Genomic DNA, 12,896 nt, shown 5'->3' with positions numbered 1-12,896 from the left:
CCATTTGATCTCTAATTCCTCTGCCTTTTCTAGATCCAGCTTGAACATCTGGAAGTTCATGGTTCACCTACTGTTGAAGCCTGGCTTAGAGAATTTTGAGCATTACTTTGCTAGCATGTGGGATGAGGGCAATTGTATGGTAGTCTGAACATTCTTTGGTATTGCCCTTCTTTGGGATTGGAATGAAAACTGACCTTTTCCAGTTCTGTGGCTACTGCTGAGTTTTCCAAATTTGCTGGCATACTGAGTGCAGCACTTTCACAGCATCATCTTTTAAGATTTGAAATAGCTCAACTGGAATTCCATCACCTCCACTAGCTTTGTTCATAGTGATGCTTCCTAAGGCCCACTTAACTTCACATTCCAGGATGTCTGGCTCTTCATGAGTGATCACACCATTGTGGTTATCTAGGTCATGAAGGTCTTTTTTGTACAGTTGTTCTGTGTATTCTTGCCACCTCTTCTTAATATCTTCTGCTTCTGTTAGGTCCATACTATTTCTGTCCTTAATTGAGCCCATTTTTGTATGAAATGTTCCATTGGTATCTCTAATTTTCTTGAAGAGATCTCCAGTCTGTCCCATTCTATTGTTTACCTCTATTTCTTTGCACTGATCACTGAGGAGGGCTTTCTTCTTTCTCCTTGCTATTCTTTGGAACTCTGCATTCAAATGGGTATATCTTTCCTTTTCTCCTTTGCCCTTAGCTTCTCTTCTTTTCTCAGTTATTTGTAAGACATCCTCAGACAACCATTTTGCCTTTTTGCATTTCTTTTTCTTGGGGATGGTCTCGATCACTGCTTCTGTACAATGTCATGAACCTCCATCCATAGTTCTTCAGGCACTGTATCAGATCTAATCCCTTGAATCTATTTGTCACTTCCATTGTATAGTCATAAGGGATTTGATTTAGGTCATACTTGAATGGTCAAGTGGTTTTCCCTACTTTCTTCAATTTAAGTCTGAATTTGGCAATAAAGAGTTCATGATCTGAGCCACAGTCAGCTCCTGGTCTTGTTTTTGCTGACTGTATAGAGCTTCTCCATCTTTGGCTGCAAAGAATATAATCAATCTGATTTTGGTATTGACCATCTTGTGATGTCCATGTGTAGAGTCTTCTCTTGTGTTGTTGGAAGAGGGTATTTTCTATGACCAGCACATTCTCTTGGCAAAACTCTATTAGCCTTTGACCTGCTTCGTTTTGTACTCCAAGGCCAAATTTGCCTGTTACTTTAGGTATCTCTTTGACTTCCTACTTTTGCATTCCAGTTCCCTATAATGAAAAGGACATCTTTTCTGGGTGTTAGTTCTAGAAGGTCTTGTAGGACTTCATAGAACCGTTCAACTTCAGCTTCTTCTGCATTACTGGTTGGGGCGTAGACTTGGATTACTGTGATATTGAATGGTTTGCCTTGGAAATGAACAGAGATCATTCTGTCATTTTTGAGACTGCACCCAAGTACTGCATTTCAGACTCTTTTGTTGACTATGAGGCCTACACCATTTCTTCTAAGGGATTCTTGCCCATAGTAGTAGATGTATGGTCATCTGAATTAAACTTGCCCATTTTAATTCAATGATTTCCTAAAATGTCGATGTTCACTCTTGCCATCTCCTATTTGACCACTTCCAATTTATCTTGATTCATGGACCTAACATTCCAGGTTCCTATGCAATATTATTCTTTACAGCATCAGACTTTACTTTCATCACAGTCACATCCACAGTTAGGCGTTGTTTTTGCTTTGGCTCCGTCTCTTCATTCTTTTTGGAGTTATTTCTTCACTCTCCTCCAGTAGCATATTGGGCACCTGCCAACCTGGGGAGTTCATCTTTCAGTGTCCTATCTTTTTGCCTTTTCATACTGTTCTTGGGGTTCTCAAGGCAAGAATACTGAAGTGTTTTGCCATTCCCTTCGCCAGTGGACCACATGTTGTCAGAACTCTCCACCATGACCCGTCTGTCTTGGGTGGCCCTACACGACATGGATCACAGTTTCATTGAGTTAGACAAGGCTCTGGTCCATGTGATCAATTTGATTAGTTTTCTGTGATTGTGGTTTTCTTTCTTTGCCCACATATCCGGAGAAAAACATGATCTTAAAAGGATATATGCACCCCAGTGTTCACTGCAGCACTGTTTACAATAGCCAAGACATGGAAACAACCCTAACATCCATCAACAGGGAAACAGATAAGGAATATGTGTGTGTGTGTGTATACATACACATATATAGAATAAGATACCACATGCCAGACAGCATGGCCAAAAAACAGAAACAATAAACTTTAAAAAAAGTAATGATAGTAGATTTGCTGTTCCATGAAAGGTCTAAAAGCCTTATTTTAAAAGAAATGAACATATTAAGCAATTATCCTTCAATTTAAAAATAATTAATTTTTAAAAAATAAATAAAAGAAATGGACAAGAGCACAATGTCTCATTTCTCCTTCCCATGGGTCCATCTTCTCATCCTTCTGCTCCACCCTCAAGATTTTACAAAACCATCTAGGGAAAGACAGAAATATCTATGCTGTTTTAAATTGCCTGCTGTGGTTTTTAGGCTCTATTACTCTGCTGGCATAAAAACAGAAAACAAAGAAAATGAAAGGAGGACAAGCAGGGAAAGAAGGAAAAGATTCCCTAAAGGTTTCAAAATAGATTTTGGAAACTCCCTGAAGAGAGAGTGTACAGAAAGAAAAGGCTGGAGGTACAGAAGCCAACAGTAATGCCACAAACCGAGAAGACTGCCTGAGAGCTGGGCAGCTCCCCACCTGGGCTTACTGGAGTCTCTCCAGGCTGGAGGAGCATAGAGGGTCCACGGGAAGCAATCCACTCAGCCACAGAGCCCCGGCTGGGAGGTGAGGGGTGACAGCGTGTGGGACGAGAAGACGCTCAGTCACTGGGGACCCAGGCGAGGTAAGGCCCAAGAGCTGCTCCCTCAAGACCACAGAGTGACAGCATGACAGGAGGGAAGGCAGCAAGGTGTGCTGGCCAGAGTCCTGAGACAGCCTCCTGAACCTCTCAAAGCCTCAGAATGGCATGAGGGAGCAGCAGAAAGTCTCCCCTGCCCCTCAGAGGGCCACAGAAGAGGTAGAGAGAGACCCAAAGTGCATGCGGGACCCTGGAGGTCCCAAGTGGGTTGTGTGAACTGATGAGCAGAGACAAACACAAAACAAATATTAGCTGCAGATGCCACCTGAGCGAGATGAAGATCCTCGATCAGGAGACCTCCTGCTCCTCCAGGTTCCTCACACACACACAAATGGCACCCCCTGTACGAAGAAGAGAAATTCTGTGTTCACTGAGGAAACCTCTCATTGACTAGATTAAGCACAGATAGCAGGTAAAATGAGGCTCACGAGAAAGGCAGAGGTGTGCTATAAATTATGCTTTTGTTGCTGAGGCCTGAATTTGTGGACTGTGCAAAGTTCACCCCCCACACTAGTTTTACAGGATTGTTTTAATATGACAAGATGAGACCAATGATAGGGAAGGTCCCATATACATGTCTCCAACCATCAGAAGCTTGTTGTCATTACCACAGCTCAGGATTCATTGCCCAGTCACTTTCAGCACCACCCTTTACTAAACAGAAGAAGCAAGGCAGTGCAGCCAAGCTTACTAAGCTTATTTTTACAGTAAGCAAGAATATACCAATGTATCACCTCAGAATTAACATATTTCTTTTTCCCACATGTAAGTGCTCGTGATTCAGGCATCCCACCTATAACACAAGACATTATCTCTAAGCTGGTAAGACACATTGATTCAAGATTTCCTTTATACAAAAGGATAAAGGAGTCAACAAGCCATTTTTTAATAGTTACAGTCCAGACCAGTTTTGCTGCTTGCTTGTCAAATCCCATTTGATTGCACTGGGTTAAAATAAATTCAATCGACTACCTGTCTTCAAGTCCAGCGAGGGATCGACTGTTTTTCCTTTAAAGTTATACCATCAGAAGCAAGACAGTAATTCTCAGTAATTAATGTGTTTATCACACTAAAGATTGCAACTACATATCTATGGTGTGCTGAGAATTCTGCACAATTACTTAATTTAAACTTGACAATTATCCCTGTTTTACAGATTAGCAAACTGAGTCTCAGGAAGGCTAAGTTACAATAAAGACACAGAGTAAATGGCAATGCCTATATTTCACTCTACCACAACACCTTGCTAATGAAAATACCTAAGCTCATCTGAAGTTCATACTTTAAAATATTCTTGTCAAGAAACTCTAGGTCTAGAATAACTAGTCATTCCACCACTCCTCCCACTCTCATGTCCTACCCACTCCACCACACACCTTCCCTCTGACACACACTCACATCCATTCCCTACACTCACTTGCCTTCTTCCAAGCCTTCACAGAGCTGTTCCCTCTGCTTAGACTGTCCTACCTTTCTTCCCCATTTAAGAGAACCCCAACCCATCCTCCCCAATGGGACAGTGACTTCGAAATCTTTGCTCCCTCTCCCAAGGAGGATTAGTTGCGTCCACTCCAGCATGTGTGATCAGTTTATCTTTCTGTCAGAGCGCACATCCACCACTTGAGACTGCCATTTGCCTGCCTCTTTGACCACTACTAGAACATGAACTCCTCAAAATCAGGGTCTGGAACCTACTTCTGCATATCTGTTCATCTAAGTACCTAGGGAGTGCACATTGGGAGTTCAAAAAGTGCTTGTTGAATTCATGAATGAATTTCCTTTTAAATCAAGGTCGATATTTCATATGTCCTAGATTGTGAATGAATCATATGTACGTAAACACTGTGAAGTAACTGGCTCTTAAATGATTTTAAGAATGACCACGAAGAAAGGCTTCACTCACCCAAACCCAGTTTTTTCAGAGACCTCGCCCGGTTTCATCAGTTTCAGCCCAGGCAAGAGATGGCCCCGCCTTCCTGCCTGCCAATCAACCGGCCCTCGCGCCTGCGCAGACATCGCCCTCTCCCGAAGCCCCGCCCCAGTCACCGCCCCGAGACTGTTGCGGGCGGTTAGATGTGGCGGGAGTTTTCCTTCATTAGCTCTCCCACTATGACGATCACCTACAGCTGCATTGCAAATGGCCGAGCGGTCCTAGCGGAGCTGGCCCTAACCGGCGGGTCTTATCAGGTACCCCTCCGTCGGCTCCTCAGCCTTCGGCCTTCTCAGATTCCACCTTTCGAGGGTGGCGCCCACCGGACCCGCTGAAGGGCGGTCCCGAGCGGGCTGAGGGGCGTGAGGCCCCGCCCCCGTGAACGGCCTGGCTGGTGAGCTGTGAATCCCTGGCGGGAGCCACTCGCACTCTCGGGCGGCCGAGCCGCAAGTGCGCCGCCCAGGGGTTAGTGTTGGTGCTGCACGCGACGTACTTGAGGGTGACTTGGCTGTCACGTTTAATTCCGGAGACCCCTTAAAGATGTTCTCTCCGCCGCGGAGAAATGGCCTGCAGTTCAACACACGTTTATGAACATGTTTTAGTTGCAAAATCCCAGAGTCATGGTGTAAGGGAACAATACAACAATGAAAACGGCGCCTGGAGCTGTCCTTTCATACCCAAGGGCTGCATTCAGTCCTCCTGCAATGTGTAATAAGTATTTCAATGGACGTAGATAGAGATTGCTACGGTAGCACTCAGGATGGATGACTGCTTGCCAACCAAAGAGATGATGGTGGGGTACTTGGCTTAAAAGCATTCCAAAAGTTCGCCGTAGCCTGGAACAGCATGGTGGGCTTGGGGAAACCTCAAGAACCTCAGGTGTGACTTGAGCGCAGCGTCGCAATACATGAGGGGCTAACGACGAGGTTAGAAAAGTGAACAGAGACTAGTTAATGAAAGGTCCTAGATTAAGTTGGTTCTCTTATCCTTGAGATACCAGGGAGCAGGTCAAGATTTATAGAGAAATGACTAAATCTCATCCATTTTCTGGAAAATTTGATATGGTTACAACATAGAAGGTGGTTTAGAGGAAAGAGAGACAGTTAGGATGGTGTTTTTAATAGTTTAGACGATCAAAGAGCCTGAGCTAAGGCAAAGACAGTGCAGAAGGAAAGGAATGGACAGATACTAAACAGACTTTGCAAACTAGTCCTCAGGAGTTAATGACTGGTAGGCTATGTAGGATAGAGAACAGGGCCATGCTTGGGATGAATCTCAGGGTTTGTTTGTTTAATATTTGTTTATTTATTTATTTGGCTATGCTGGGTCTTAGCTGAGGCATGAGGGATCTAGTTCCCTGACCAGGGATGGAACCTGGGTCCACTGCATTGGGAGCTCGAAGCTTTAGCCACTAGACCATCGGGGAAGTCTTCAGGGTTTTTGGTTTTTGTTGTTTCCTTTTTTTTTTTTTAATCTTTTTACCCACAGCTTTATTGAGATATAATTGACATGCAACACTGCGTAAGTTTAAGGTGTATGTTTTCTCCATTTGTCTTCTTAAGTGGTATGAAATAAGAGGGCAGCTACAGATGGAGGAATAGGATTGTGGGAGAAGGAGTTAGGAGAGGGACTGCAAGGGAGGAGAGTACAAGTTGGGACAAGTAGAATTTTGTGGCCATTTGGAAGCAGTCCATCTGTTTGTGTATTTATTCCTCCATCTTATTCCCAAAAGATTTAAGTTGTAAACATGTCCAACAGGTCAGAGATAACACTTAAAGATGGTAGAAGTGGGTAAGACTGCCCAAGAAAAGGAAAGAGAGTGAGAAGAGAAGAGCACCAGAAGGCAGGACACTATTAAGAATAGAATAGAGAGACTTCCCTCCTGGTCCAGTGGCTAAGACTCCCATGTTCCCAATGCAGGGGGCCCGAGTTCAATCCCTGATCAGGGAACTAGATCCTGCATGTCACAACTAAGACCCAACATGGGCAAATAAATAATTCAGTAAATATAAATGTAATTTTAAAAAATTTAATAGAATAGAGAGGTGGGTCACCAAACAGGAGCAATGGTATTCTGAAAGCCAAGAGAAAAAAGTTACAAGAATGTTTTGTGCCCCAGAGAAGTTGAATAAGAGCCAACTTGGACAGGTAGGAGATGATAAGTGATCTTACTGATAGTGGTAGAGGTGGAGGAAGAAGACATTGCTTTAGGCCAAGTCGGGGGAAAAGCGGAAACAGTGACAGGTTTTATTTTCTTGGGCTCCAAAATCACTGCAGATGGTAACTGCAGCCATGAAATTAAAAGACATTTGCCTCTTGGAAGAAAAGTTATGACAGCGTATTAAAAAGCAGAGACATCAGTTTGCTGACATAAAGTCAAAGCTATGGTTTTTCCAGGAGTCATGTACAGACGTAAGAGTTGGACCATAAAGAAGGCTGAGGGCTGAAGAATTGATGCTTTCTAATTGTGGCTCTGGAGAAAACTCTCGAGAGTCCCTTGGACAGCAAGGAAATAAAATCAGTCAATCCTGAAGGAAATTAGTCCTGAATATTCATTGGAAGGATTGATGCTGAAGCTGAAACTCCAACACTTTGGCCATCTGATGCGAAGAGCCGACTCACTGGAAAAGACCTTGATACTGGGAATGATTGATGGTGGGAGGAGACCGAGGATGAAATGATTGGATGGCATCACCAACTCAATGGACATGAGTTTGAGCAAACTCTGGGAAACAGTGAAGGACAGGGAAGCCTGGCGTGCTGCACTCTATGGGGTTGCAAAGAGTCAGGCAAGACTTAGCAACTGAACAACAACAAGTGAATGGGAGATGGAAGCAGGGAGAATGAAGTTAGACTGTTCTTTCAAGAATTTAGAGAGCGAATGAGAGAGGCCAACAGCTAGAAGAAGCTTGGTCCAGGAAAGGCTTCATTTGTTAATGTAGGGAGAACTTTCACATGTTTGTAGGCTAATGGAGCGAAGAGGTGGAAAATTTTGTGGAGAGGGCAGTTATTGAGAGAGTAAGACCTGAAGGAGCACGAAGGGTTGGAATCCAATGTGGCAGTAGAGAAGTGAGCCTTAGATTAGAGGAATGCAGTCTTTCTCTTGGGGAAAGGAGGGGTGTGGGTGTAGACATGGAACTTAAGTCTCCTTCTGAGGCTTGTCTTTGTGCCAGTCCCTTAAATGCTGTGTTCCTCAGGGTTCTAACTTCAGTCCTTTTTAACTTGACACATTCATTCACACCCTTGGATTACTTTTGCTTTGATCACTGCCAAGTCCACTTCCAAAGTATTCACCTCTCTGCATCATCAGATTGTCTAATAGAGGTTCAAGCGGGTGATGTCCAGCACTAAATTCATTCTTTCCTAGCAGATTCCTCCTCCTGTATTTCTAATGTTGCTGGACAGCTCTGCCAAACCACTCAAGCTGGAAACTGGGAGGCACTTTCCATTTTTCCCTCTTCTATACCCTCACATCTGTTCTTTGCTGCCAAGTTCTATCATTTCCGTCTTGTGAGTGTATCTCGAATCCACCTCCTTGTATCAGAACCACATCTCATCATGGCCCTCATTACTTCTCATCAGGGTCATTGAAAACGCCCCCTAACTCATCTCCCAGACTTCAGCCTTGTTCCTCTCAAAACCAGCCTCCACAGTGCTACTCAGGAGACTGTTCCTAAAAGCAAATATGATCATGTCACTCCCTTGCTTCAAATCATCGGGTGGCAACTGACTACTTTCATCATAAAGTTCACTGTCCTCAGACTGGCATTCATCTCCCTCGTGGTAGGGCTTCTCCATGACTATCTCCTCTTCCGTGCCCCCCGGGTGCTCCACCCACCCTCAACTTCACACCGCTCTCCAGTCTGACCAAGGTCTCTGTTCACATCTCCTGTCCCCGCTCCCTAGAACCCACTTGTCTCCATTTTTTAGCAGTATCACCTCTTCTGTGCTTTGAGATGTTTCTGCATTCCTCCTAGAAGCTTCCTCAATGCCCAGGCTAATTTACATCCCTTTAACAAACTACTCGCCAGGCTGAACTGGAATCTTCTTTTACTTATCGGTCTCTGCCATTGTACTTCTTCAGGACAGGGACTGTTTTCATCTCTGCCCTTACAGTGTGTGATGCCTAGACATAGTAGATTCTCAATAACCATTTGATTAGTTATGAAGACACAGGGTCAGAAGGTTGAAGGAGTTTATAAGCCCAATGGACTCTCTGTATGAAGCACGCAGAGAGATAAGAAAGTGGAAGGTAGTGAAGGACAGGATTAAAGGTCTGAAATGACTGCTGTGTGGAAGGCTCACCAGGGAGAAGAAGGCACTTTATGGGACAGTTCTGTCATATATTCCTTCAGTGCTAAATATTGATGTCACAAATGTGTTATACTCATTAGAAAAGACTAGTACCAACCAAAGCGTAATCATGAAATCAAATAGAGCTGGACAGGACTGTAGAGATGATCTTTTTGTTTTGTTTTAATTTTTAATGGAATATAATTGCTTTATAATGTTGTGTTACTTTCTTTTTTTAACTTTTCCTTTGAATTGGGGGATTACCGATTAACAAACAATATTGTGGCAGTTTCAGGTGAGCAACAAAAGGACCCAGCCATGTATACCACATGTATCCATTTTCCCCCAAAGTCCCCTCCCATCCTGGCCACCACACAACAATAATGTTGTGTTGTTAATAGCTTCTTGGCAAAGGAAATGGCAACCTACTCCAGTATTCTTGTCTGGAGAATTCCATGGACAGAGGAGCCTGGTGGGCTGTGGTCCACGGGATGCAAAGAGTTGGACACGACTGAGCACACAGCACATTAATAGCTTCTACTGTACAGCAAAGTGAATTAGCTATATATATATACATGAGCACGTACATGCTAAGTTGCTTCAGTTGTGTCCGATTCTGTGCAAACCCATAAACTGTAGCTCCCCAGGCTCTGCTGTCCATTGGATTCTCCAGGCAGCAATACTGGAGTGAGTTGCCATTTCCTTCTCCAGGGGATCTTTCCGACCCAGGGACCAAACCTGTCCCTTACGTCTCCTGCATTGGCAGGCAGGCTCTTTACCACTAGCGCCACCTGGGAAGCCCATACGTGTACATATCCCCTTTTGCAGATTTCTTTCCCATCCATTTAGGTCACCACAGAGCGTTGAGTCGAGTTCCCTGTGCCATACAGTAGGTTCTCATTCCAGTACTTAGTCACTCAGTTGTGTCCGACTCTTTGAGACCCCATGGACTATAGCCCACCAGGTTCCTCTGTCCATGGGGATCCTCCAGGCAAGAATACTTGCCATGTCCTCCTCCAGGGGATGTTCCCAACCCAGAGATCGAACCCAGATCTCCCGCATTGCAGGCAGAGTCTTTACCCTCTCAGTCACCAGTGAAGCCCAAGAACACTAGAGCTTTGCAACCCCATGGACTGTAGCCTGCCAGGCTCCTCTGTCCATGGAATTTTTTCATGCAAGAACATTGGAGTAGATTGCCATTTCCTTCTCCAGGGGATCTTCTTGACCCAGGGATCAAACCCACGTCTCCTGCGTCTCCTGTGTTGGCCGGTGGATTCTTTACCACTGCGCCACCTTGGAAGCCCATTTTATACATAGTAATGTATATATGTCAGTCCCAATCTCCCAATTCATCCCACCACCACCCTTTTCCCACTAGGTGTCCATACGTTTGCTCTCTCTGTTTGTGTCTCTGTTTCTTGTAGAGCTCATCTTGCCCAGTCCCTTCATTCTTCACACATGGAAGCAGACCCAGACAAGTCATTTTCTTAAACTGTGAGCACGTCAATCCCAGAAACAGCACTACTGCCTCGTGTGTCAGTTATTTTACTGCCTTATGTTGCCACTTGCTTTGTTTCACATTTTTCTGATGTCGTAGTTTGCGTACTCTAAAGAGACACTTTGGAAAAGCTAGGGGAATATGTTCCAGTGTTGAGAACAGAGTAACTGAAAGATTATGTATTCTCTTAATTCCCTTAATGTTTCTTAGGAAATCATTTTCTACAGAATACACTTAGATTTTTCAGGTAATACCAAGAATTTCAAGTTTTACTTTCTCCCAACTCATTAATAATAAGCTCTTCTCTCCCAAAAAGTTTTTATTTCAAGCATCATTTTCTGCAAATGGAAAAGTTAATCGGGAGCATACCTATTCAAGTCTTCTTATGTCATTTTCGGGTTCCTTTCATGCTTCTAAAGTCAGTTAATGGGATTCCATATAATTCGATATAGTTAAGGTATTCTGGATAATCATGTGTGTGCTTGCTTGCTAAGTCTCTTCAGTCGTATCTGACTCTTTGCAACCCCATGGAATGTAGCCCACCAGCCTTCTCTCTTCATGGGATTCTCCAGGCAAGAATGCTGGAGTGGGTTGCCATGCCCTCCTCCCTGAATAATCATAATACCTTGCAAATTTTCCCCAAAGAATGAGCCTTATAATAAACAGGTAGAAGAAATCTTAACAATTATTTTTTATACAAATACATCAGTGAATAATAATGAATACAATTTTTATCTTAATCAAAAAAAAGAAGACTGCATAGTTTATCAGAAACTAAAAGCTGAATTCTTTTAGTCAATTAACATTTTACATATAGCTTCACGGAGGTCACTGAAAAGATGTTTGATTAGATACTCTAATCCCCAGTCATATTCAGTTCAGTTGCTAACTCATGTCCAATTCTTTATGACTCCATGGAGTGCAGCACACCAGGCCTCCCTGTCCATCGCCAACTCCCTGAATTTACTTAAACTCATGTCCATTGAATTGGTGATGCCATCCAACCATCTCATCCTCTGTCATCCCCTTTTCCTCCCATCTTCAGTCTTTCCCGCATCAGGGTCTTTTCCAAGGAGTCAGTTTTTCACATCTGGTGGCCAAAGGATTGCAGTTTCAGCTTCAGCATCAGCCCTTCCAATGAATATTCAGGACTGATTTGCTTGAGGATGGACTGGTTGGCTTTCTTTCGTTGGAGTTCAAGGGACTCTCAAGAGTCTTCTCCAACACCACAGTTCAAAAGCATCAATTCTTTGGCACTCAGCTTTCTTTATAGTCCAACTCTCACATCCATACATGACTACTGGAAAAACCATTGCTTTGGCTAGATGGACTTTTGTCGGCAAAGTAATGTCTCTGCTTTTTAATATGCTGTCTAGATTGGTCATAGCCTTTCTTCCAAGGAGCAAGCATCTTTTAATTTCATGGCTGCAGTCACCATCTGTGGTGGTTTTGAAGCCCCAAAATATAAAGTCTCTCACTGTTTCCACTGTTTCCCCATCTATTTGCCATAAAGTGATGGGACCAGATGCCACTTAGTTTTCTGAATGTTGAGTTTTAAGCCAACTTTTTCACTCTCCTCTTTCACTTTCCTCAAGAAGGTCTTTAGTTCTTCGTCATTTTCTGCCATAAGGGTGGTGTCATCTGCATATCTGAGGTTATTGCTGTTTCTCCCAGCAGTCTTGATTCCAGCTTGTGCTTCATCCAATCCAGCATTTCTCATGATGAAGTCTGCATATAAGTTAAATAAGCAAGGTGACAATATACAGCCTTGACATACTCCTTTCCCAGTTTGGAAGCAGTCTGTTGTTCTATGTTCAGTTCTAACTGTTGCTTCTTGACCTGGATACAGATTTCTCAGGAGGCAGGTCAGCTGCTCTGGTATTCCCATCTCTTGAAGAATTTTCCACTGTGTTGTGATCTACACAGTCAAAGGCTTTGGTATAGTCAATAAAGCAGAAGTAGATGTTTCTCTGGAGCTCTCTTGCTTTTTCAATGATCCAACGGATATTGGCCATCTGATCCCTGATTCCTCTGCCTTTTCTAAATCCATCTTGAATATCTAGAAGTTCATAGTTGAGAATTTTGAGAATTACTTTGCTAGTATGTGAGATGAATGCAACTGTGCAGTAGTTTGAACATTCTTTGGCATTGCCTTTCTTTGGGATTGGAATGAAAACTGACCTTTTCCAGTCCTGTGGCCACTGCTGAGTTTTCCAGATTTGCTGACATATTGTCAGCATCAT

At 43.5% G+C, this 12,896-nt stretch overlaps 1 protein-coding gene across 2 annotated transcripts in view; it reads left to right on the top strand.

The window, feature by feature from the left end:
* Window positions 1-4,827: 4,827 nt before the first annotated feature.
* Window positions 4,828-12,896, top strand: part of LOC112586152 (vesicle-associated membrane protein 714) — a 32,854-nt gene continuing 24,785 nt past the window's right edge. The window contains exon 1 of one of the 2 annotated variants that reach the window (XM_025289834.3): window positions 4,828-5,119. In XM_025289834.3, the coding sequence (XP_025145619.3) occupies window positions 5,006-5,119 (114 nt within the window). In that variant the 5' untranslated portion in view covers window positions 4,828-5,005. The remainder of the gene's footprint in view (window positions 5,120-12,896) is intronic. The other variant, XM_025289832.3, reaches the window with a different exon arrangement.

This window comes from Bubalus bubalis, chromosome 7, assembly GCF_019923935.1.
Source record: "Bubalus bubalis isolate 160015118507 breed Murrah chromosome 7, NDDB_SH_1, whole genome shotgun sequence".
NCBI lineage: Eukaryota > Metazoa > Chordata > Mammalia > Artiodactyla > Bovidae > Bubalus > Bubalus bubalis.
This window is presented reverse-complemented; position numbering and strand designations above follow the sequence as displayed.